General features: G+C 51.2%; 1 protein-coding gene across 1 annotated transcript in view; it reads right to left on the bottom strand.

The window, feature by feature from the left end:
• LMO3 (LIM domain only 3) overlaps window positions 1-27,070 on the bottom strand; it is a 58,430-nt gene that overhangs the window by 13,747 nt on the left and 17,613 nt on the right. The window contains exon 2 of the mRNA XM_083180709.1: window positions 5,402-5,527. Coding sequence (XP_083036835.1) covers window positions 5,402-5,527 — 126 coding nt within the window. The remainder of the gene's footprint in view (window positions 1-5,401; window positions 5,528-27,070) is intronic.

Here is a 27,070-nt window from a genome sequence, read left to right as displayed (position 1 = left end):
TGCTGAGCGATGCTAGATCACAATGTATAACCAGTTATTGGGACTACACACGTAACGACCCTGCTGAGCGATGCTAGATCACAATGTATTATCAGTTATTGGACCTACACATGTAGTGACCCTGCTGAGCGATGCTAGATCACAATGTATAACCAGTTATTGGGCCTACACACGTAGCGACCCTGCTGAGCGATGCTAGATCACAATGTATAATCAGTTATTGGGCCTACGCACGTAGCGACCCTGCTGAGCGATGCTAGATCACAATGTATAATCAGTTATTGTGCCTACACACGTAGCGACCCTGCTGAGCGATGCTAGATCACAATGTATAATCAGTTATTGGGCCTACGCACGTAGCGACCCTGCTGAGCGATGCTAGATCACAATGTATAATCAATCACTGGGCCTACACACATAGCGACCCTGCTGAGCAATGCTAGATCACAATGTACAACCAGTTATTGGGCCTACACACGTAGTGACCCTGCTGAGCGATGCTAGATCACAATGTATTATCAGTTATTGGGCCTACACACATAGCGACCCTGCTGAGCGATGCTAGATCACAATGTATTATCAGTTATTGGGCCTACACACGTAGCGACCCTGCTGAGCGATGCTAGATCACAATGTATAATCAGTTATTGGGCCTACACACGTAGCGACCCTGCTGAGCGATGCTAGATCACAATGTTCAACCAGTTATTGGGCCTACACACGTAGCGACCCTGCTGAGCGATGCTAGATCACAATGTATAACCAGTTATTGGGCCTACGCACGTAGCAACCCTGCTGAGCGATGCTTGTTCACAATGTATAACCAGTTATTGGGCCTACACACGTAGCGACCCTGCTGAGCGATGCTAGATCACAATGTATAATCAGTTATTGGGCCTACGCACGTAGCGACCCTGCTGAGCGATGCTAGATCACAATGTATAATCAGTTATTGGGCCTACGCACGTAGCGACCCTGCTGAGCGATGCTAGATCACAATGTATAACCAGTTATTGGGCCTACACACGTAGCGACCCTGCTGAGCGATGCTAGATCACAATGTATAATCAGTTATTGGGCCTACACACGTAGCGACCCTGCTGAGCGATGCTAGATCACAATGTATAACCAGTTATTGGGCCTACACACATAGCGACCCTGCTGAGCGATGCTAGATCACAATGTATAATCACAGTTATACATTGGGGAACACTAGTCCTGACATCGCTCAACGGCGCATCACTGTGCAGCACTATGTGCTGAGCTATCTGAGCTATATAGGAGAGTCGGTGAGGAGTGCATAGGTGTGACAGGAGAGTCAGGGTGAGGATGGTGCACATGTGACAGGAGAGTCAGGGTGAGGATGGTACAGATGTGACAGGAGAGTCAGGGTGAGGATGGTACAGATGCGACAGGAGAGTCAGGGTGAGGATGGTACAGATGCGACAGGAGAGTCAGGGTGAGGATGGTACACATTTGACAGGAGAGTCGGGGTGAGGATGGTACAGATGCGACAGGAGAGCCGGGGTGAAGATGGTACACATGTGACAGGAGAGTCAGGGTGAGGATGGTACAGATGCGACAGGAGAGTCGGGGTGAAGATGGTACACATGTGACAGGAGAGTCGGGGTGAGGATGGTACACATGTGACAGGAGAGTCGGGGTGAGGATGGTACACATGTGACTGGAGAGTCGGGTTGAGGATGGTACACATGCGACAGGAGAGTCGGGGTGAGGAGTGTATAGGTGTGACAGGAGAGTCGGGGTGAGGATGGTACACATGCGACAGGAGAGTCGGGGTGAGGAGTGTATAGGTGTGACAGGAGAGTCGGGGTGAGGATGGTACACATGCGACAGGAGAGTCGGGGTGAGGAGTGTATAGGTGTGACAGGAGAGTCAGGGTGAGGATGGTACAGACGCGACAGGAGAGTCAGGGTGAGGATGGTACAGACGCGACAGGAGAGTCAGGGTGAGGATGGTACAGACGCGACAGGAGAGTCAGGGTGAGGATGGTACAGACGCGACAGGAGAGTCAGGGTGAGGAGTGTATAGGTGTGACAGGAGAGTCGGGGTGAGGATGGTACACGTGTGACAGGAGAGTCGGGGTGAGGAGTGTATAGGTGTGACAGGAGAGTCGGGGTGAGGATGGTACACATGTGACAGGAGAGTCAGGGTGAGGATGGTACACATGTGACAGGAGAGTCGGGGTGAGGATGGTACACATGTGACAGGAGAGTCAGGGTGAGGATGGTACAGACGCGACAGGAGAGTCAGGGTGAGGATCTTACACATGTGACAGGAGAGTCGGGGTGAGGAGTGTATAGAAGTGGCAACTAGAACACACAAGGAAACTGTGCTAATTTTTGGGATGCGCTATACCAGAAATGTGTTAAAAATCCCGTTATCAGGGTTTTTACCGCATTTCTGTATGCTCTATTGCCCCTCTGCAGTGTCATTTCCTGCAGAAGCCTAAGGGCTTCTTACCACAGGATTAAAGGGAATCCTTTACGGAACCCTCCTAGCATGACCCGCGGGCGGTGCAGGGCTCTGCGCATGCGCAGATGGACTCCCGGATCTCAGACCAAGGGACAGCTCTTATCACAAGAGCTGTTCCTTGTGTTAATAATCGCATATGTTAGACCATCCCGCCCCATATCTGTTCGATTAAAAGAGTTGCACCGGATCTTTTGGCTTACTCACACCAGGCATATCACGCTGCACGGTGTACTGAGGCTGGGTGTACGAGGCATATCACATTGCATGGTGTACTGAGGCTGGGTGTATGAGGTATATCACGCTGCACGGTGTACTGAGGCTGGATGTATGAGATATCTCACACTGCACAGTGTACTAAGGCTGGATTATGAGGTATCTCACGCTGCACGGTGTACTGAGGCTGGATGTATGAGGTAGATCACGCTGCACGGTGTACTGAGGCTGGATGTATGAGGTATATCACGCTGCGCGGTGTACTGAGGCTGGATGTATGAGGTATATCACGCTGCACGGTGTACTGAGGCTGGATGTATGAGGTATATCACGCTGCACGGTGTACTGAGGCTGGGTGTATGAGGTATATCACGCTGCACGGTGTACTGAGGCTGGATGTATGAGGTATATCACGCTGCACGGTGTACTGAGGCTGGATGTATGAGGTATCTCACGCTGCACGGTGTACTGAGGCTGCATGTATGAGGTATCTCACGCTGCACGGTGTACTGAGGCTGGATGTATGAGGTATATCACGCTGCACGGTGTACTGAGGCTGGGTGTATGAGGTATTTCACGCTGCACGGTGTACTGAGGCTGGATGTATGAGGTATATCACGCTGCACGGTGTACTGAGGCTGGATGTATGAGGTATATCACACTGCACGGTGTACTGAGGCTGGATGTATGAGGTATATCTCGCTGCACGGTGCACTGAGGCTGGATGTATGAGGCATATCACGTTGCACGGTGTACTGAGGCTGGATGTATGAGGTATATCACGCTGCACAGTGTACTGAGGCTGGGTGTATGAGGTATATCACGCTGCATGGTGTACTGAGGCTGGATGTATGTGGTATATCACGCTGCATGGTGTACTGAGGCTGGATGTATGAGGTATATCACGCTGCATGGTGTACTGAGGCTGGATGTATGAGGTATATCACGCTGCATGGTGTACTGAGGCTGGATGTATGAGGTATATCACGCTGCATGGTGTACTGAGGCTGGATGTATGAGGTATATCACGCTGCACAGTGTACTGAGGCTGGGTGTATGAGGTATATCACGCTGCACGGTGTACTGAGGCTGGATGTATGCGGTATATCACGCTGCACAGTGTACTGAGGCTGGGTGTATGAGGTATATCACGCTGCATGGTGTACTGAGGCTGGATGTATGAGGTATATCACGCTGCACAGTGTACTGAGGCTGGATGTATGAGGTATATCACGCTGCATGGTGTACTGAGGCTGGATGTATGAGGTATATCACGCTGCATGGTGTACTGAGGCTGGATGTATGTGGTATATCACGCTGCATGGTGTACTGAGGCTGGATGTATGAGGTATATCACGCTGCATGGTGTACTGAGGCTGGATGTATGAGGTATATAACGCTGCACGGTGTACTGAGGCTGGATGTATGAGGTATATCACGTTTCACGGTGTACTGAGGCTAGATGTATGAGGTATATCACGCTGCACGGTGTACTGAGGCTGGATGTATGAGGCATATCACGTTGCACGGTGTACTGAGGCCGGTTGTATGATGTATATCACGCTGCACGGTGTACTGAGGCTGGATGTATGAGGTATATCACGCTGCACGGTGTACTGAGACTGGATGTATGAGGTATATCATGCTGCATGGTGTACTGAGGCTGGATGTATGAGGTATATCACGCTGCACGGTGTACTGAGGCTGGATGTATGAGGCATATCACGCTGCACGGTGTACTGAGGCTGGATGTATGAGGTATATCACGCTGCACGGTGTACTGAGGCTGGATGTATGAGGTATATTACGCTGCACGGTGTACTGAGGCTGGATGTATGAGGTATATCACGCTGCATGGTGTACTGAGGCTGGATGTATGAGGTATATCACGCTGCACGGTGTACTGAGGCTGGATGTATGAGGTATATCACGCTGCACGGTGTACTGAGGCTGGATGTATGAGGTATATCACGCTGCATGGTGTACTGAGGCTGGGTGTATGAGGTATATGAGGTATATCACGCTGCACGCTGTACTGAGGCTGGATGTATGAGGTATATCACGCTGCACGGTGTACTGAGACTGGATGTATGAGGTATATCACGCTGCATGGTGTACTGTGGCTGGATGTATGCGGTATATCACGCTGCATGGTGTACTGAGGCTGGATGTATGAGGTATATCACGCTGCATGGTGTCCTGAGGCTGGATGTATGAGGTATATCATGCTGCATGGTGTACTGAGGCTGGATGTATGAGGTATATCACGCTGCATGGTGTACTGAGGCTGGATGTATGAGGTATATCACGCTGCACGGTGTACTGAGGCTGGATGTATGAGGTATATCACGCTGCACGGTGTACTGAGGCTGGATGTATGAGGTATATCACACTGCACGGTGTACTGAGGCTGGATGTATGAGGTATATCACACTGCATGGTGTACTGAGGCTGGATGTATGAGGTATATCACGCTGCACGGTGTACTGAGGCCGGATGTATGAGGTATATCACGCTGCACGATGTACCGAGGCTGGATGTATGAGGTATTTCACGCTGCATGGTGTACTGAGGCTGTACCTGTGGTACCTGTGACATCATACCTAGGGGTGGGGCCGCTGGCTCTGGTAAGTTGAGCATTGCTAGGACTCATTATTATATAGGCCACATGCAGCTGCAGTCTGGGACGTACCTTTGATTACACAGCTGACATGCGAAGCAGTCCAGGTGGTAAACATTGTCCTTGGCGCGCATCACCATCTCAAAGGCGGGAATCAGCTTACTACACGCCGCGCAGTTCCCGGTAACACCAAACAACCTGCAGGAAGACAGAAAGGTTCAGCCTGGACTCATTGACCCTAACAGAAACATCATATGATGGAATCCCGCTCATGTTTGATACTGGAATAATTGGTATTATTATACACTGGGTGCCCTAATACTGCCCCCTCAGTATGGTGGTGAGAAGCACAGCATCATCAGTTGTGTGTGACAGTAACAAGATGATACACAGCATCACTACGTCTATGATGGATCCACAGTGGCTTGTTAGTCCCCACCAGTCCCAGCATTAGGGATGGACCCATAGTGGCTTGTTAGTCCCCACCGGTACCAGCATTAGGGATGGACCCATAGTGGTGTGTTAGTCCCCACCGGTCCCAGCATTAGGGATGGATCCATAGTCGCTTGTTAGTCCCCACCGGTCCCAGCAATAGGGATGGACCCATAGTGGCTTGTTAGTCCCCAGCTGTCCCAGCATTAGGGATGGATCTATAGTGGCTTGTTAGTCCCGACCGGTCCCAGCAATAGGGATGGACCCACAGTGGCTTGTTAGTCCCCACCGGTCCCAGCATTAGGGATGGATCCACAGTGGCTTGTTAGTCCCCACCGGTCCCAGCATTAGGGATGGACCCATAGTGGCTTGTTAGTCCCCACCGGTCCCAGCATTAGGGATGGATCCATAGTGGCTTGTTAGTCCCCACCGGTCCCAGCAATAGGGATGGATCCATAGTGGCTTGTTAGTCCCCACCGGTCCCAGCAATAGGGATGGACCCATAGTGGCTTGTTAGTCCCCACAGGTCCCAGCATTAGAGATGGACCCATAGTGGCTTGTTAGTCCCCACCGGTCCCAGCATTAGAGATGGACCCATAGTGGCTTGTTAGTCCCCACCGGTCCCAGCATTAGGGATTGACCCATAGTGGCTTGTTAGTCCCCACCGGTCCCAGCATTAGGGATGGATCCATAGTGGATTGTTAGTCCCCACCGGTCCCAGCAATAGGGATGGACCCATAGTGGCTTGTTAGTCCGAACCGGTCCCGGCATTAGGGATGGACCCATAGTGGCGTGTTAGTCCCCACCGGTTCCAGCATTAGGGATGGGCCCATAGTGGCTTGTTAGTCCCCACCGGTCCCAGCAATAGGGATGGACCCATAGTGGCTTGTTAGTCCGAACCGGTCCCGGCATTAGGGATGGACCCATAGTGGCTTGTTAGTCCCCACCGGTCCCAGCATTAGGATGGACCCATAGTAACGTGTTAGTCCCCACCGGTCCCAGCATTAGGGATGGACCCATAGTGGCGTGTTAGTCCCCACCGGTCCCAGCATTAGGGATGGACCCATAGTGGCTTGTTAGTCCCCACCGGCCACAGCATTAGGATGGACCCATAGTGGCGTGTTAGTCCCCACCGGTCCCAGCATTAGGGATGGGCCCATAGTGGCTTGTTAGTCCCCACCGGTCCCAGCATTAGGGATGGACCCATAGTGGCTTGTTAGTCCCCACCGGCCACAGCATTAGGGCTGGACCCATAGTGGCGTGTTAGTCCCCACCGGTCCCAGCAATAGGGATGGACCCATAGTAGCTTGTTAGTCCCCACCGGTCCCAGCATTAGGGATGGACCCATAGTGGCTTGTTAGTCCCCACCGGTCCCAGCATTAGTGATGGACCCATAGTGGCTTGTTAGTCCCCACCGGTCCCAGCATTAGGGATGGACCCATAGTGGCTTGTTAGTCCCCACCGGTCCCAGCATTAGGGATGGACCCATAGTGGCTTGTTAGTCCCCACCGGTCCCAGCATTAGGGATGAACCCATAGTGGCTTGTTAGTCCCCATCGGTCCCAGCATTATGCAGCGGTGTCACATGATATAAGGACAGGGCTGAGAAGCACAGAATAATGACCATTGTCCTAAGGGAAACCCATATTCTGTAACATAGAAGTCATTTCATGTATTAGCTGAAGAGGTGATTGGAGGATAATGTTATGTTCCGTGTAGGGAACCTGAGATACTTCCAGTTACAGATAATTATAATATCACTGTATAAATGCCATGCGTGTTACACTATAATCACTGCACTCTGGTCTCTAAGTCACAATCCTCTTCCAGTATATTACCCTGTATTATCCGGGGCCAGAGCCGGACTGCCACCTAGATCTGGGCTTAGGACGACCCCAGAAAAGCAGGTGAGGCCCAGCAGATCTGGAATTTTATGTGGTATTAATCCTTTCATAACAGGGTCATCCAATTACATTAGAGGCCAATCAATTGCACTGAGGGCTATCGAATAGCCCCGATACCCAGCACTTATCGGGGATCACGCTTCATGTGAATCCCTACTGGGTGTAAGCTGCGAGCAGGGCCCTCCTGCCTCTATGTCTGTGTGTGTAACTACCCAGCACTTATCAGGGATCACGCTTCATGTGCTTCCCTACTGAGTGTAAGCTGCGAGCAGGGCCCTCCTGCCTCTATGTCTGTGTGTAACTACCCAGCACTTATCAGGGATCACGCTTCATGTGCTTCCCTACTGCGTGTAAGCTGCGAGCAGGGCCCTCCTGCCTCTATGTCTGTGTGTGTAACTACCCAGCACTTATCAGGGATCACGCTTCATGTGCTTCCCTACTGAGTGTAAGCTGCGAGCAGGGCCCTCCTGCCTCTATGTCTGTGTGTGTAACTACCCAGCACTTATCAGGGATCACGCTTCATGTGCTTCCCTACTGGGTGTAAGCTGCGAGCAGGGCCCTCCTGCCTCTATGTCTGTGTGTAACTACCCAGCACTTATCAGGGATCACGCTTCATGTGCTTCCCTACTGCGTGTAAGCTGCGAGCAGGGCCCTCCTGCCTCTATGTCTGTGTGTAACTACCCAGCACTTATCGGGGATCACGCTTCATGTGCTCCCTACTGAGTGTAAGCTGCGAGCAGGGCCCTCCTGCCTCTATGTCTGTGTGTAACTACCCAGCACTTATCAGGGATCACGCTTCATGTGCTTCCCTACTGGGTGTAAGCTGCGAGCAGGGCCCTCCTGCCTCTATGTCTGTGTGTAACTACCCAGCACTTATCAGGGATCACGCTTCATGTGCTTCCCTACTGAGTGTAAGCTGCAAGCAGGGCCCTCCTGCCTCTATGTCTGTGTGTAACTACCCAGCACTTATCAGGGATCACGCTTCATGTGCTTCCCTACTGAGTGTAAGCTGCGAGCAGGGCCCTCCTGCCTCTATGTCTGTGTGTAACTACCCAGCACTTATCAGGGATCACGCTTCATGTGCTTCCCTACTGAGTGTAAGCTGCGAGCAGGGCCCTCCTGCCTCTATGTCTGTGTGTGTAACTACCCAGCACTTATCAGGGATCACGCTTCATGTGCTTCCCTACTGAGTGTAAGCTGCGAGCAGGGCCCTCCTGCCTCTATGTCTGTGTGTGTAACTACCCAGCACTTATCGGGGATCACGCTTCATGTGAATCCCTACTGAGTGTAAGCTGCGAGCAGGGCCCTCCTGCCTCTATGTCTGTGTGTAACTACCCAGCACTTATCGGGGATCACGCTTCATGTGAATCCCTACTGAGTGTAAGCTGCGAGCAGGGCCCTCCTGCCTCTATGTCTGTGTGTAACTACCCAGCACTTATCAGGGATCACGCTTCATGTGCTTCCCTACTGAGTGTAAGCTGCGAGCAGGGCCCTCCTGCCTCTATGTCTGTGTGTGTAACTACCCAGCACTTATCTGGGATCACGCTTCATGTGCTTCCCTACTGAGTGTAAGCTGCGAGCAGGGCCCTCCTGCCTCTATGTCTGTGTGTGTAACTACCCAGCACTTATCGGGGATCACGCTTCATGTGCTTCCCTACTGAGTGTAAGCTGCGAGCAGGGCCCTCCTGCCTCTATGTCTGTGTGTAACTACCCAGCACTTATCAGGGATCACGCTTCATGTGCTTCCCTACTGAGTGTAAGCTGCGAGCAGGGCCCTCCTACCTCTATGTCTGTAACTACCCAGCACTTATCGGGGATCACGCTTCATGTGCTTCCCTACTGAGTGTAAGCTGCGAGCAGGGCCCTCCTACCTCTATGTCTGTAACTACCCAGCACTTATCGGGGATCACGCTTCATGTGCTTCCCTACTGAGTGTAAGCTGCGAGCAGGGCCCTCCTGCCTCTATGTCTGTGTGTAACTACCCAGCACTTATCAGGGATCACGCTTCATGTGCTTCCCTACTGGGTGTAAGCTGCGAGCAGGGCCCTCCTACCTCTATGTCTGTGTGTAACTACCCAGCACTTATCAGGGATCACGCTTCATGTGCTTCCCTACTGGGTGTAAGCTGCGAGCAGGGCCCTCCTGCCTCTATGTCTGTGTGTAACTACCCAGCACTTATCAGGGATCACGCTTCATGTGCTTCCCTACTGCGTGTAAGCTGCGAGCAGGGCCCTCCTGCCTCTATGTCTGTGTGTAACTTCCCAGCACTTATCAGGGATCACGCTTCATGTGCTTCCCTACTGAGTGTAAGCTGCGAGCAGGGCCCTCCTGCCTCTATGTCTGTGTGTAACTACCCAGCACTTATCAGGGATCACGCTTCATGTGCTTCCCTACTGCGTGTAAGCTGCGAGCAGGGCCCTCCTGCCTCTATGTCTGTGTGTAACTTCCCAGCACTTATCAGGGATCACGCTTCATGTGCTTCCCTACTGAGTGTAAGCTGCGAGCAGGGCCCTCCTACCTCTATGTCTGTGTGTAACTACCCAGCACTTATCAGGGATCACGCTTCATGTGCTTCCCTACTGAGTGTAAGCTGCGAGCAGGGCCCTCCTGCCTCTATGTCTGTGTGTAACTTCCCAGCACTTATCAGGGATCACGCTTCATGTGCTTCCCTACTGGGTGTAAGCTGCGAGCAGGGCCCTCCTACCTCTATGTCTGTGTGTAACTACCCAGCACTTATCAGGGATCACGCTTCATGTGCTTCCCTACTGGGTGTAAGCTGCGAGCAGGGCCCTCCTGCCTCTATGTCTGTGTGTAACTACCCAGCACTTATCAGGGATCACGCTTCATGTGCTTCCCTACTGAGTGTAAGCTGCGAGCAGGGCCCTCCTGCCTCTATGTCTGTGTGTAACTACCCAGCACTTATCAGGGATCACGCTTCATGTGCTTCCCTACTGAGTGTAAGCTGCGAGCAGGGCCCTCCTGCCTCTATGACTGTGTGTAACTACCCAGCACTTATCAGGGATCACGCTTCATGTGCTTCCCTACTGGGTGTAAGCTGCGAGAAGGGCCCTCCTGCCTCTATGTCTGTGTGTAACTACCCAGCACTTATCGGGGATCACGCTTCATGTGCTTCCCTACTGGGTGTAAGCTGCGAGCAGGGCCCTCCTGCCTCTATGTCTGTGTGTAACTACCCAGCACTTATCAGGGATCACGCTTCATGTGCTTCCCTACTGAGTGTAAGCTGCGAGCAGGGCCCTCCTGCCTCTATGTCTGTGTGTAACTACCCAGCACTTATCAGGGATCACGCTTCATGTGCTTCCCTACTGAGTGTAAGCTGCGAGCAGGGCCCTCCTGCCTCTATGACTGTGTGTAACTACCCAGCACTTATCAGGGATCACGCTTCATGTGCTTCCCTACTGGGTGTAAGCTGCGAGAAGGGCCCTCCTGCCTCTATGTCTGTGTGTAACTACCCAGCACTTATCGGGGATCACGCTTCATGTGCTTCCCTACTGGGTGTAAGCTGCGAGCAGGGCCCTCCTGCCTCTATGTCTGTGTGTAACTACCCAGCACTTATCAGGGATCACGCTTCATGTGCTTCCCTACTGAGTGTAAGCTGCGAGAAGGGCCCTCCTGCCTCTATGTCTGTGTGTAACTACCTGTAACGATCAGAGCAGGTGATCGATCAAATTAACGTATGCCTCCTGTTATGATTATCTGTGCAATCAATGTATGTCTGGTATGTTTGGTAAAATCATGCCGCCTGTGATTATTATGTGGGAGATCAGAACATGTCATGTATTATGTGTGTGGACTATTGGTGACCCAGGGAGTGTAGCCATCTGTGGACTCCTCTGGAGTTAGGATGTAAGATAAGATCTGAGACCCCTCATAAACCAGATTGGGGGGGAGAGCAATAGTGTCCAGCCAACCGGCCAAAGTGGCTCTGGCCCTGCACTAAATGACCTCTTATCACTTGAGGAATGTATAAGATCTACTTCAAAGCAGGGACAAATTCTTTATGGGAAAGATCTAGGGACCTTCACTAGGCTCAGCAAGGGAATGGTTAAAAATCCCAAGGGTGGGAGGGATGAGGGAGGCTGCAGATAAAACCTCTGTACCTTGGGATAGTCAGTGTCACTACCTGGGGGTCGAGCAAGCAGGCTGTAGGCGACGAGAGATTTCTTGTGGAGGACCCCCCCACTTCAGGATTGTAGGATACGGTTCTGTCTTTTTTTCCTTTTATTTTATTTCTGAAATTTGCATTTAAAACTTGTGTGTACTTTTAAAATCATTGTAAAATCTTGTAACTATTTTCTAAAGCTCTGTAGTATTTCTAGGAATAAATAATACATATTCCCAGTTCTGGTTCTGTGTTCCTAAGACTCATTAGCCTCAGGAGAGAAAGGCTGGAAAACGTTACCATTGTTATCTTGTATTGTGTGGTCAGGGGCGAGCCAAGCCGCCCCTTGCGCAGTTTCAGGCGCTAAAATCAGGTTTTGGCTGGTGGCAGTGTACCTCAAGGAAAGGACCCGAGTGTCCTGAGTGAACCCCAGTCACGGCCGGCGCTGCTCAGATTGACGTATCGGAGCAGGCGACCGGTGGGTCCGTGACACTACCCAATACCTAATGATAAAGCATAAGGGAGCTTTGCTGCGCTGCATAAGAACTGTGCCTCATACAAGGGAACATGACCCCAATAACTAGCCGGCAGAGCCACCATCACACAAGGATCTGGGTCCCGGACCCCGTTGTGTTATCAGACACAAAAGCACTATACACAGTATACAGCCGAGTACCATCCGCAGAACACGACACACAGTATACAGCCGAGTACCATCCGCAGAGCACGACACACAGTATACAGCCGAGTACTATCCGCAGAGCACTATACACAGTATACAGCCGAGTACCATCCGCAGAGCACTACACACAGTATACAGCCGAGTACTATCCGCAGAGCACTATACACAGTATACAGCCGAGTACCATCCGCAGAGCACGACACACAGTATACAGCCGAGTACTATCCGCAGAGAACTACACACAGTATACAGCCGAGTACCATCCGCAGAGCACGACACACAGTATACAGCCGAGTACTATCCGCAGAGCACGACACACAGTATACAGCCGAGTACTATCCGCAGAGCACTATACACAGTATACAGCCGAGTACTATCCGCAGAGCACTATACACAGTATACAGCCGAGTACCATCCGCAGAGCACGACACACAGTATACAGCCGAGTACTATCCGCAGAGAACTACACACAGTATACAGCCGAGTACTATCCGCAGAGCACTATACACAGTATACAGCCGAGTACCATCCGCAGAGCACGACACACAGTATACAGCCGAGTACCATCCGCAGAGCACTATACACAGTATACAGCCGAGTACCATCCGCAGAGCACTATACACAGTATACAGCCGAGTACCATCCGCAGAGCACTACACATAGTATACGGCCGAGTACCATCCGCAGAGCACTATACGGCCGAGTACCACCCACAGAGCACTATACACAGTATACGGCCGAGTACCATCCGCAGAGCACTATACACAGTATACGGCCGAGTACCATCCGCAGAGCACTATACACAGTATACAGCCGAGTACCACCCGCAGAGAACGACACACAGTATACAGCCGAGTACCACCCGCAGAGCACTATACACAGTATACAGCCGAGTACCACCCGCAGAGCACTATACACAGTATACAGCCGAGTACCACCCGCAGAGCACTATACACAGTATACAGCCGAGTACCATCCGCAGAGCACTATACACAGTATACAGCCGAGTACCATCCGCAGAGCACTATACACAGTATACAGCCGAGTACCATCCGCAGAGCACTCTACACACAGTATACAGCCGAGTACCATCCGCAGAGTACTATACACACAGTATACAGCCGAGTACCATCCGCAGAGCACTACACACAGTATACAGCCGAGTACTATCCGCAGAGCACTATACACAGTATACAGCCGAGTACCATCCGCAGAGCACTATACACAGTATACAGCCGAGTACCACCCGCAGAGCACTATACACAGTATACAGCCGAGTACCATCCGCAAAGCACTATACACAGTATACAGCCGAGTACCATCCGCAGAGCACTATACACAGTATACAGCCGAGTACCATCCGCAGAGCACTATACACAGTATACAGCCGAGTACCATCCACAGAGCACTCTACACACAGTATACAGCCGAGTACCATCCGCAGAGTACTATACACACAGTATACAGCCGAGTACCATCCGCAGAGCACTGAGTACCATCCGCAGAGCACTACACACAGTATACAGCCGAGTACCATCCGCAGAGCACTACACACAGTATACAGCCGAGTACCATCTGCAGAGCACTACACACAGTATACAGCCGAGTACCATCCGCAGAGCACTACACACAGTATACAGCCGAGTACCATCCGCAGAGCACAGTATACAGCTGAGTACCATCCGCAGAGCACAGTATACAGCTGAGTACAAGTTGTGGCGCTGGTGCAGAGGACCGTGGGGATACTTCTGGCTTCTGCCAGTGGGGGAACCTGCAGCGCAGCAGCCAGGGCCGGATTTTGAGAATCACGGGAGGGGGGGGGGGGGTCGCAGGGGTCCGCGAATCACGAGAGGTTGGGTGTGGGGGACGCCGTGAATTGCGGGAGGGGGGGTCACAGGGGTCCGTGAATCGCGGGAGGGGGGGTGCGGGGTGGTGCAGTGAATCGCGGGAGGGCTCTCGAATCGCAGGAGGGGGGGGGGGTTCATCTGGTGGCTGTGGAGTAATGGTGGATGGTGGGCATGTACTGTAGCCCTGGCTGGGCGGGGGAGGTGATGTCAAGGGGGTGGTGGTGTGTATCACACTGGTCATTTCTCTAGGGGGCGCGGGTTTGTGTATCTCGCTGGGCGGGAACGTTATATACACAGGGGATGAGTGACAGATCTGGCTAAATATATAACAGATAATAATAATGTAATTTACTGTATATAGCACGTTAATGCCGGCTCTATACAGTATATACATATATAATAATAATGTCATTTAATATAGCACGTTTCTGCAAATAGGACTCTTCACCTAAGCCTTTACCACACAGAAAACAAGCGTAACATTGGATATCAGAGAAATGCTTGAGAGAACAGTAAAGTCTTGAGTCTATTAACCCTATTTTTTTAAGGAATCCAGAGTGGGTGCCTCTCGCACTGTGAGGGGAAGAGAATTCCACAGAATTGTGTGTATATGTGTGTCATATATTACTGTATGTATAATCCCACCCAGCGTTCTACACAAACCCGCCCCCTAGGGAAAAGACCAGTGTGATACACACCACCCCCTTGACATCACCTCCCCCGCCCAGCCAGGGCTACACTACACCATCCACCATTACTCCACAGCCACCAGGTGACCCCCCCCCCCCCCCTCTCGACCCCCCATCCTGCGATACATGGGCCCTACCACGATTCACGGCACCCCCGCACCCCACTTCCGGGTTTCGCGGACCCCCCCTCCTGCGATCACTGCACCACCCCGCACCCCCCTCCCGCAATTTGCAGACCCCTGCGACCCCCCCCCCTCCCGCGAGTCACGGCACCCCCCACACCCCCCCTCTCGTGATTCGCAGACCCCTGCGACCTCCCCCCCCCCCCCCCTCCCGTGATTCCTGAAATCCGGCCCTGGCTGCCGCGCTGCAGGTTCCCCCACTGGCAGAAGCCAGAAGTATCCCCGCGGTCCTCTGCACCAGCGCCACACTTTTTATCAATGTCTTGCCCACATACCACTATTATACAGCCTCCTGCTCTCATGCACCCTCACTCCCTCCCAGTGGGAGGAGACGCTCACACACTGCCGGGAGCTGCATACTGTCACCACACCCTCCTCCAGTTCTAGGGATGCCCATCGACCATCAATGATTTCAAATCATTGATGGTTTATGGGCGATGTTGAATACTTTTGCCATCAATGTGGGAGGACCAGATGGTTTCCCTACATCAATGGCAAAGGACACGGAGCATAGCCCCCCCCACACACACACACACACCCAGAAGTCCCGCCACCGAGTTTTAAATTGACCCACGGCCTATTCAGTCAGATATAATGGATGACCATCGATAGCTACAACAATCGATGGTTATCCAAGTAATATTTTACTACTATCGATGGCAGGGTGCAAAATCGCCATCAATGCCAACCATCGATGGCGTCTGCACCAATGGCCATCCCTACTCTGCAACAGGCAAAAACCTTTACTACCCCTCATGCCCACACACCTCTATCACTGCCCTGCCTCCTGTTCTCCTGCCCCGTAACTTCCGCCAGTGGGGACCCGCTCACCCTGTGTTGCCCACATTCCCCTATCATGCTTTACCACCCAGCCTCCTGCTCTCATGCACCCTAACTCCCACACAGTAGGAGGAGACTCAGGGCCACCGTCCTGTACTCGTGTGCTGCCACGCTGGACCCTCACCCACTGGCAGAAGCTGCAATACAGGCATCTTTCATACAATTCTAACCATATCTCTCACAATACAAACGTTCACAAATTAAAGGTGCGCAGCCCCTTACGCCGGTGTGAAGAGAGCCCGTAGGGCACGATAAATCACCTAGTATATATATATAAAATGAAGCCCTACGTTCCGTTCCGTTCCCTATTACATGGAGGATCTATTGATTTTATTTTTTTATTCATTTACAGCATCTTATATAGCGCAGCAGATTCCATTACAGTTATATATATATATATAGTGCAGCAGATTCCGTTACAGTGTCTTATATAGCGCAGCAGATTCTGTTACAGCGTCTTATATAGCGCAGCAGATTCCGTTAGTGTCTTAAATAGCGCAGCAGATTCCGTTACAGTGTCTTATATAGCGCAGCAGATTGCGTTACAGCGTCTTATATAGTGCAGCAGATTCCGTTACAGTGTCTTATATAGCGCAGCAGATTCCGTTACAGCGTGTTATATAGCGCAGCATATTCCGTTAGTGTCTTATATAGCGCAGCAGATTCCGTTACAGTGTCTTATATAGCGCAGCAGATTCCGTTACAGTGTCTTACATAGCGCAGCAGATTCCGTTACAGTGTATTATATAGCGCAGCAGATTCCGTTACAGTGTCTTCTATAGAGCAGCAGATTGCGTTACAGCGTCTTATATAGTGCAGCAGATTCCATTACAGCGTCTTATATAGCGCAGCAGATTCCGTTTACAGTGTCTTATATAGCGCAGCAGATTCTGTTACAGCGTCTTATATAGCGCAGCAGATTCCGTTACAGTGTCTTATATAGCGCAGCAGATTCCGTTACAGTTATGTATATATATAGCGCAGCAGATTCCGTTACAGTGTCTTATATAGCGCAGCAGATTCCGTTACAGTGTCTTATATAGCGCAGCAGATTCCGTTACAGTGTCTTATATAGTGCAGCAGATTCCGTTACAGTGTCTTACATAGCGCAGCAGATTCCGTTACAGTGTCTTATATAGCGCAGCAGATTCCATTACATCGTCTTATATAGCGCAGCAGATTCCGTTACAGTGTCTTACATAGCGCAGCAGATTCCGTTACAGTGTATTATATAGCGCAGCAGATTCCGTTACAGTGTCTTATATAGCGCAGCAGATTGCGTTACAGCGTCTTATATAGCGCAGCAGATTCCGTTACAGCGTCTTATATAGCGCAGCAGATTCCGTTTACAGTGTCTTATATAGCGCAGCAGATTCTGTTACAGCGTCTTATATAGCGCAGCAGATTCCGTTACAGCGTCTTGTATAGCGCAGCAGATTCCGTTACAGCGTCTTATATAGCGCAGCAGATTCCGTTACAGCGTCTTATATAGCGCAGCATATTCCGTTACAGTGTCTTATATAGCGCAGCAGATTCTGTTACAGCGTCTTATATAGCGCAGCAGATTCCGTTACAGTGTCTTATATAGCGCAGCAGATTCCGTTACAGCGTCTTGTATAGCGCAGCAGATTCCGTTACAGTGTCTTATATAGCGCAGCAGATTCCGTTACAGTTTCTTATATAGCGCAGCAGATTCCGTTAGTGTCTTATTTAGCGCAGCAGATTCTGTTACAGTGACTTGTATAGCGCAGCAGATTCCGTTGCGCTTTACAATAGTAGACAGTGATAAAACAAACTGGGTAACAACAGACAGACTTGGAGGTAGGAGGGCCCTGCTGCAAGCTTACAATCTATAGGGATATTGGAGGGAAACACAAGGACAGGCACCAGTAATAGCAGAGCAGTCCCACCAAGTTACAAGTCCAGAAGGGAAGCTATATAATACATAAGTGCCTCAGAGGGTTATGTGTGCGGTATATAAATATGATAGGCTTGCCTGAAGAGGTGAGTTTTCAGGGAACGCTTGAAAGTTTGGAGGCTAGCGGAGAGTCTTAATGTGCATGGAAGGACATTCCTTAGGATGGGAGCAGCCCGATGAAAGTCCTGTAATAGTGAATGGGAGCTAGTGATCCGTGCAGAAGAGAGACGCAGATCTTGTGCAGAGCGGAATGGTCGAGATGGGAGATATTGTGTGATAAGTGCAGAGATATAAGCTGGTGCAGTATGGGTTATAGCTTTATATGCAAGTAGAAGTGTTTTATATTGAATACGGTAAGATACAGGCAACCAATGGAGGGACTGGCAGAGCGGATCAGCAGACGATGAGCGTCTTGCTAGGAAGATCAGCCTAGCAGCAGCATTTAGAATGGATTGCAGTGGTGAGAGTCTGTTCTTGGGAAGTCCAGTTAGGAGACTATTGCAATAATCAATGCGGGATATAATGAGTGCATGGATAAGAGATTTAGTAGTGTCTTGTGTGAGATACGGTCGTATTTTGGATATGTTTTTTAGATGCATGTAACATGATTTGGAGACAGATTGAATGTGGGGAAGAAAGGACAGTTCAGAGTTGAGGATGACCCCTATGCAACGAGCTTGTGGGGTAGGGTAGATTATCGAGTTGTCAACCATGATGGTGATATCAGGATGGTAACTGTTCTTGGCCAGTGGGAATATAAGTAATTCCGTTTTGGAATTATTGAGTTGGAGTTGGCGAGAAGACATCCAAGATGAGATGGCAGAGAGACATTCAGAGACTCGGCCCAAAACCACTGGTGACAACTCTGGGGTTGATAGATAGATTTGAGTATCATCCGCACACAAGTGATACTGAAATCCGAAAGAGATGATTAGTTTGCCAAGCGAGGAGGTATAGATTGAGAAAAGCAGAGGACCTAAGACTGAGCCTTGCGGAACTCCAACTGACAGAGGTAATGAAGAGGAAGTAGAGTCAGAGAAGCAAACAGTGAAAGAGCGATCAGATAGTGTGTATATACAGTGTATATGTATGTGTGTGTGTGTGTGTGTGTGTGTGTGTATGTATGTATATGTATGTATGTATGTATGTATGTATGTATGTATGTATGTGTGTGTGTGTATATATATATATATATATTATATACACACACACACACACCCCCATCTATGCCAGGGGATACATACCATCCCCATCTATGCCAGGGGATCTATGCCAGGGGATACATACCTGGGGTTCTCACGTAAACTCACCATTTAGGATGCAGGCCGCCGTCGCTCTCTCACGTGCCCCCATTGCTGCGCTCGGAGCATTTATCAGCTCCCTGATTAGAATTTGTTTCCTTACACCGCATTGATCATCAGCCTATTACTAGGCAAATGACAGTTAATTACCTAGTACATTAAGCACTGGGACCTGGGAGCGGCGTGTGCTGCCATCAGTCAGCATGATAAATGTGGCAAGACCAGTAATGCATGGCCAGACCTGAGCGGCTCCAGCTCACTCCGGGCCCAGGAAATCTATGGCAATCTGCATAATTACAAGCTCCGGGTTAATAACAGACAAATGATTTGTTGCACCTAAACAAAGTCCTTGGAATGAGGCCTCTCCGGCAGTTGTCAGACCGGCAGCTCGGGGAACTTTCCAGCACAAAAGACGGACTCTCTCCACTTTCTACATCCTGCATATGTGATTTTTAATCATTAAGGAACTCTTGAAGTAACATTATGTTAATTATTCTCTGCTGTAAGCAGGGAATTGGCCTTCGGATAAGATTCTCTCGGCCTCGCTGGAGGCCCCATCAGTTCTCATCTGCACCTGGACGCTGATGCCCTAATGATGAATTATTGCCCCTTTTCCTAGGAGGGGGAACCTCGCACCATGGGACCATTTTACGGACCTGTCAGCGCTGAGGGTGCAGATGCGGAAATCTCATCTAATTAACGGTAAAGCTCCATTTGTTCCACTCTCCCGACTCGGTGCGAAGATCAAGAGATCAGTCTACAGCAAACTGCTCAGCGGCTGCGGCAGGAAGAACATTCATCTCCGCCGCTGCGTCTGGATAATGGGCGTTTATCCTGGTGTCTCATCTGCCGGGTTATTACTGTGTGAATATTACACTCATCGTATGGAGGCAATGTGTTCTCCAATAATGCTGAATACATGGGCGCAGGTCATGTGACCACCACGCTAAGTGTGACCATACATTTCATTTTACATACTGGATGTATCACCACCGGCCCAATCTACCCTGGATCAGCCAACCACCTAACCCATGGCCCAAAGCAGTGTCCTCCCAGGGCCAAATGTCACCGTACTCCTGAACCTCCAGTGACCGTGATGGCAGTGTGTACTCGGCAGTGTGGCGGTAGCAGTGTGGACTCTGCAATGTGTAGGGTGGCAGTGTGGACTCGGCAATGTGTAGGGTGGCAGTGTGGACTCGGCAGTGTGGAGGTGGAAGTGTGGACTCGGCAATGTGTAGGATGGCAGTGTGGACTCGGCAGTGTGGCGGTAGCAGTGTGGACTTGGCAGTGTGGAGGTGGCAGTGTGGACTCAGCAATGTGTAGGGTGGCAGTGTGGACTCGGCAATGTGTAGGGTGACAGTGTGGACTCGGCAATGTGTAGGGTGGCAGTGTGGAGGTGAAAGTGTGGACTCGGCAGTGTTTAGGGTGGAAGAGTGGACTCGGCAGTGTTTAGGGTGGAAGAGTGGACTCGGCAATGTGTAGGGTGGCAATGTGGACTTGGCAGTGTGTAGGGTGGCAGTGTGGACTCGGCAATGTGTAGGGTGGCAGTGTGGACTCGGCAATGTGTAGGGTGGCAGTGTGGACTCGGCAATGTGTAGGGTGGCAGTGTGGACTCGGCAATGTGTAGGGTGGCAGTGTGGACTCGGCAATGTGTAGGGTGGCAGTGTGGACTCGGCAGTGTGGCGGTAGCAGTGTGGACTCGGCAGTGTGGAGGTGGCAGTGTGGACTCAGCAATGTGTAGGGTGGCAGTGTGGACTCGGCAATGTGTAGGGTGGCAGTGTGTAGGTGAAAGTGTGGACTCGGCAGTGTGTAGGGTGGCAGTGTGGACTCGGCAGTGTGTAGGGTGACAGTGTGGACTCGGCAATGTGTAGGGTGGCAGTGTGGAGGTGAAAGTGTGGACTCGGCAGTGTTTAGGGTGGAAGAGTGGACTCGGCAATGTGTAGGGTGGCAGTGTGGACTTGGCAGTGTGTAGGGTCGCAGTGTGGACTTGGCAGTGTGTAGGTGGAAGTGTGGACTCGGCAATGTGTAGGGTGGCAGTGTGGACTCGGCAGTGTGAAGGTGGAAGTGTGGACTCGGCAGTGTGGAGGGTGGCAGTGTGGACTCGGCAATGTGTAGGGTGGCAGTGTGGACTCGGCAGTGTGGAGGTGGAAGTGTGGACTCGGCAATGTGTAGGGTGGAAGTGTGGACTCGGCAGTGTGTAGGGTGGCAGTGTGGACTCGGCAGTGTGTAGGGTGGCAGTGTGGTCTCAGCAGTGTGGACTCGGCAATGTGTAGGGTGGAAGTGTGGACTCGGCAGTGTGTAGGGTGGCAGTGTGGACTCGGCAGTGTGTAGGGTGGAAGTGTGGACTCAGCAGTGTGGACTCGGCAGTGTGGAGGTGGCATCTTAGAAGTTCCACACCTGCCATTTTGCATTTAATCACGGAAGCCTCTCTCTCATCCTCAATTTTGTGATAGTCTCAGGGGTGCACCCCAGAATCAGGAGCACCAAGGCAGCTGCATACTAGTGGAGTAGGCCCTGTGCGAGCCACATGAGAAATTATAATCAGGGGACATGTCCCTGTCAGTCATATATTATATATTCTCTATCTAGTGTCCGTCTGTGTCCCCCCAAAACACTGCCATCTGTTGGCAGCGAGTGAACTACATCTCTTTCTCTCACACATGCACAAACACAGAGGCAATCACAAGCAGTGTTTAGGGTGGAAGAGTGGACTCGGCAATGTGTAGGGTGGCAATGTGGACTTGGCAGTGTGTAGGGTGGCAGTGTGGACTCGGCAATGTGTAGGGTGGCAGTGTGGACTCGGCAATGTGTAGGGTGGCAGTGTGGACTCGGCAATGTGTAGGGTGGCAGTGTGGACTCGGCAATGTGTAGGGTGGCAGTGTGGACTCGGCAGTGTGGCGGTAGCAGTGTGGACTCGGCAGTGTGGAGGTGGCAGTGTGGACTCAGCAATGTGTAGGGTGGCAGTGTGGACTCGGCAATGTGTAGGGTGGCAGTGTGTAGGTGAAAGTGTGGACTCGGCAGTGTGTAGGGTGGCAGTGTGGACTCGGCAGTGTGTAGGGTGACAGTGTGGACTCGGCAATGTGTAGGGTGGCAGTGTGGAGGTGAAAGTGTGGACTCGGCAGTGTTTAGGGTGGAAGAGTGGACTCGGCAATGTGTAGGGTGGCAGTGTGGACTTGGCAGTGTGTAGGGTCGCAGTGTGGACTCGGCAGTGTGGAGGTGGAAGTGTGGACTCGGCAATGTGTAGGGTGGCAGTGTGGACTCGGCAGTGTGAAGGTGGAAGTGTGGACTCGGCAGTGTGGAGGGTGGCAGTGTGGACTCGGCAATGTGTAGGGTGGCAGTGTGGACTCGGCAGTGTGGAGGTGGAAGTGTGGACTCGGCAATGTGTAGGGTGGAAGTGTGGACTCGGCAGTGTGTAGGGTGGCAGTGTGGACTCGGCAGTGTGTAGGGTGGCAGTGTGGTCTCAGCAGTGTGGACTCGGCAATGTGTAGGGTGGAAGTGTGGACTCGGCAGTGTGTAGGGTGGCAGTGTGGACTCGGCAGTGTGTAGGGTGGAAGTGTGGACTCGGCAGTGTGTAGGGTGGCAGTGTGTAGGGTGGCAGTGTGGACTCGGCAGTGTGTAGGGTGGAAGTGTGGACTCAGCAGTGTGGACTCGGCAGTGTGGAGGTGGCATCTTAGAAGTTCCACACCTGCCATTTTGCATTTAATCACGGAAGCCTCTCTCTCATCCTCAATTTTGTGATAGTCTCAGGGGTGCACCCCAGAATCAGGAGCACCAAGGCAGCTGCATACTAGTGGAGTAGGCCCTGTGCGAGCCACATGAGTAATTATAATCAGGGGACATGTCCCTGTCAGTCATATATTATATATTCTCTATCTAGTGTCCGTCTGTGTCCCCCCAAAACACTGCCATCTGTTGGCAGCGAGTGAACTACATCTCTTTCTCTCACACATGCACAAACACAGAGGCAATCACAAGGTAGCAGACTAGCTTTCGAAGCATTTGCTCTGAGAGGGATTACTAGTGTAAATGATATATATAATTAGTATACACCCGTCTGGGTGAGGAATATACATGGATATGGGCTGTCGCTAGGGATGCCAATCCCGGGGCATTTTTTCATACCGGGATCCGGGATTGAAAAATGCTCAATCCCGGGATTGGCATCCCCACCAAAAAAAAAACATTTTTAGCATAGGACCCACCCCGGCCGACCCGCACATCTACTTACATTAGGGTGCGGGCGGGCGGCCGGGAGTGGGTTTGGAGGTGCACGGTGCCTCCCGGCAAGTGCACCTCCATAGAAGACAGCAGGCGGGCGGAGGCAGGCGGGCGGTGGAGAAGAGGCGGGCGGCGTCAGGCCGGCGTGCTGTCGGGCGGCGGCGAAGAGGCGGGTAGGCGGTCACTGGTGACGTGTGGCCTGCGCAGCGTGACCTCTACTGTCACGCTACGCAGGCCGCACGCCGGGTCAGGTTACGGGAACAGCCGGGCAGCGTCTGAGCGAGTGCTCAGACGCTGCCCGGCATTAGACTGTGCATGCACCGTCTAATCCCGAAATCCTGGGATTGGATTCTCCAATCCCGGGATTGAAATCCCGGACTTTTTTAGGCCAAATCCCGGGATCCCGCCGATCCCGGGATTGGCCACACTAGCTGTCGCTATGAGATACCAATGATCAGTATACAGAAGACCATTTCACTGCCAGGCAGCGTCTGGGCACCAGGCGAGGTGAGTAACGCCAGGTTGCTCAGTTAATCTTTCACAGCTGGGTGGTCTTGGTTCCACTGGTGGGCATAAAATAATTATTGACATCAAATGAAATTCTATCCACCAATGTACTTAAAGCTGGTTGATAAGGAAGGTGCAGTGCACAGAAGAAGCACTGGAGCGATCGCAGCGCTGACGTTACACTTCCATGAAATATTCTGCATGTATCTGATTTACCTGCCGTTTCCTATAGACCACGATCAGCCCAGGTCCTCATTGTGTAACTGGTGTCCCCCATGCAGCCTCGCACTGTATCCTGCAGCCTCGCACTGTATCCTGCAGCCTCGCACTGTATCCTGCAGCCTAACACTGTATCCTGCAGCCAAACTAATATGCAGCCTCGCACTGTATCCTGCAGCCTCGCACTGTATCCTGCAGCCTCGCACTGAATCCTGCAGCCTCGCACTGAATCCTGCAGCCTCGCACTGTATCCTGCAGCCATACTAATACGCAGCCTCGCACTGTATTCTGCAGCCTCACACTGTATCCTGCAGCCATACTAATACGCAGCCTCGCACTGTATCCTGCAGCCATACTAATACCCAGCCTCGCACTGTATCCTGCAGCCTCACACTGTATCCTGCAGCCATACTAATACGCAGCCTCACACTGTATCCTGCAGCCATACTAATACGCAGCCTCACACTGTATCCTGCAGCCTCACACTGTATCCTGCAGCTATACTAATACGCAGCCTTACACTGTATCCTGCAGCCATACTAATATGCAGCCTCACACTGTATCCTGCAGCCATACTAGTACGCAGCCTCACACTGTATCCTGCAGCCTCGCACTGTATCCTGCATCCATACTAATACGCAGCCTCACACTGTATCCTGCAGCCTCACACTGTATCCTGCAGCCTCACACTGTATCCTGCAGCCATACTAATACGCAGCCTCGCACTGTATCCTGCAGCCTTGCACTGTATCCTGCAGCCTCGCACTGTATCCTGCAGCCATACTAATACGCAGCCTCGCACTGTATCCTGCAGCCTCACACTGTATCCTGCAGCCATACTAATACGCAGCCTCGCACTGTATCCTGCAGCCATACTAATATGCAGCATCACACTGTATCATAGAACATAGAAACATAGAATTTGACGGCAGATAAGAACCATTTGGCCCATCTAGTCTGCCCCTTTTTTACCCTTCAGGTAAACTCATCCCTTTTTAATCCTTATTTCTTTGTAAGGATATTCATATGCCTATCCCAAGCATGTTTAAATTGTTCTACTGTCTTAGCCTCTACCACCTCTGATGGGAGGCTATTCCACTTATCCACTACCCTTTCTGTGAAGTAATTCTTTCTAACATTTCCCCTGAACCTACCTCCCTCCAGTTTCAGTGCATGTCCTCGTGTTTTATTACTTGTTTTCCTTTGAAGAAAATTTCCCACCTGTACTATGTTAAAACCCTTGATATATTTGAAGATTTCTATCATGTCCCCCCTTTCCCTTCTCTGCTCCAAACTATACATGTTAAGATATTTTAGTCTATCCAGGTAAGTTTTGTGATGTAGGCCATAAACCATTTTAGTTGCCCTTCTTTGTACACTCTCCAATGTATCCTGCAGCCACACTAATACGCAGCCTCACACTGTATCCTGCAGCCACACTAATACGCAGCCTCACACTGTATCCTGCAGCCATACTAATACGCAGCCTCACACGGTATCCTGCAGCCATACTAATATGCAGCCTCGCACTGTATCCTTCATCCATACTAATACGCAGCCTTGCACTGTATCCTGCAGCCTCACACTGTATCCTGCAGCCATAATAATATGCAGCCTCCTTCTGTATCCTGCAGCCATACTAATACGCAGCCTCACACTGTATCCTGCAGCCTCGCACTGGCACTGTATCCTGCATCCATACTAATACGCAGCCTCCTTCTGTATCCTGCAGCATTACGAATATGCAGCCTCACACTGTATCCTGCACCTTTGCACTGTATTCTGCAGCCATACTAATACAGTCTCACACTATATCCTGCATCCTCGCACTGTATCCTGCTGCCACACTAATAAGCAGCCTTGCACTGTATCCTGCAGACATACTAATACACAGACTCACACTGTATCCTGCAGCCATACTAATATGCAGCCTCCTGCTGTATCCTGCAGCCTCGCACTGTATCCTGCAGCCATACTAATGCGCAGCCGTCTACTGTATCCTGCAGCCATACAAATGCTCAGCCTCCTACTGTATCCTGCAGCCATACTAATGTGCAGCCTCCTACTGTATCCTGTAGCCATACAAATGCTCAGCCTCCTACTGTATCCTGCAGCCATAATAATGCGCAGCCTCCTTCTGTATCCTGCAGCCATACTAATGTGCAGCCTCCTACTGTATCCTGCAGCCATACTAATACGCAGCCTCACACTGTATCCTGCAGCCATACTAATACGCAGCCTCACACTGTATCCTGCAGCCATACTAATACACAGCCTCGCACTGTATCCTGCAGCCATACTAATACGCAGCCTCGCACTGTATCCTGCAGCCTCCTACTGTATCCTGCAGCCATACTAATACGAAGCCTCACACTGTATCCTGCAGCCATACTAATACGCAGCCTCACACTGTATCCTGCAGCCATACTAATACGCAGCCTCACACTGTATCCTGCAGCCATACTAATACGAAGCCTCACACTGTATCCTGCAGCCATACTAATACGCAGCCTCACACTGTATCCTGCAGCCATACTAATACGAAGCCTCACACTGTATCCTGCTGCCACACTAATACGCAGCCTCACACTGTATCCTGCTGCCATACTAATATGCAGCCTCACACTGTATCCTGCAGCCATACTAATACGCAGCCTCACACTGTATCCTGCAGCCTCGCACTGTATCCTGCACCATACTAATATGCAGCCTTACACTGTATCCTGCAGCCTCACACTGTATCCTGCAGCCATACTAATACGAAGCCTCACACTGTATCCTGCAGCCATACTAATACGCAGCCTCACACTGTATCCTGCAGCCATACTAATACGCAGCCTCACACTGTATCCTGCTGCCATACTAATACGCAGCCTCACACTG

This window comes from Crinia signifera, chromosome 4 (genome assembly GCF_055691185.1).
Source record: "Crinia signifera chromosome 4, ASM5569118v1, whole genome shotgun sequence".
Taxonomy (NCBI): Eukaryota; Metazoa; Chordata; class Amphibia; order Anura; family Myobatrachidae; genus Crinia; species Crinia signifera.
This window is presented reverse-complemented; position numbering and strand designations above follow the sequence as displayed.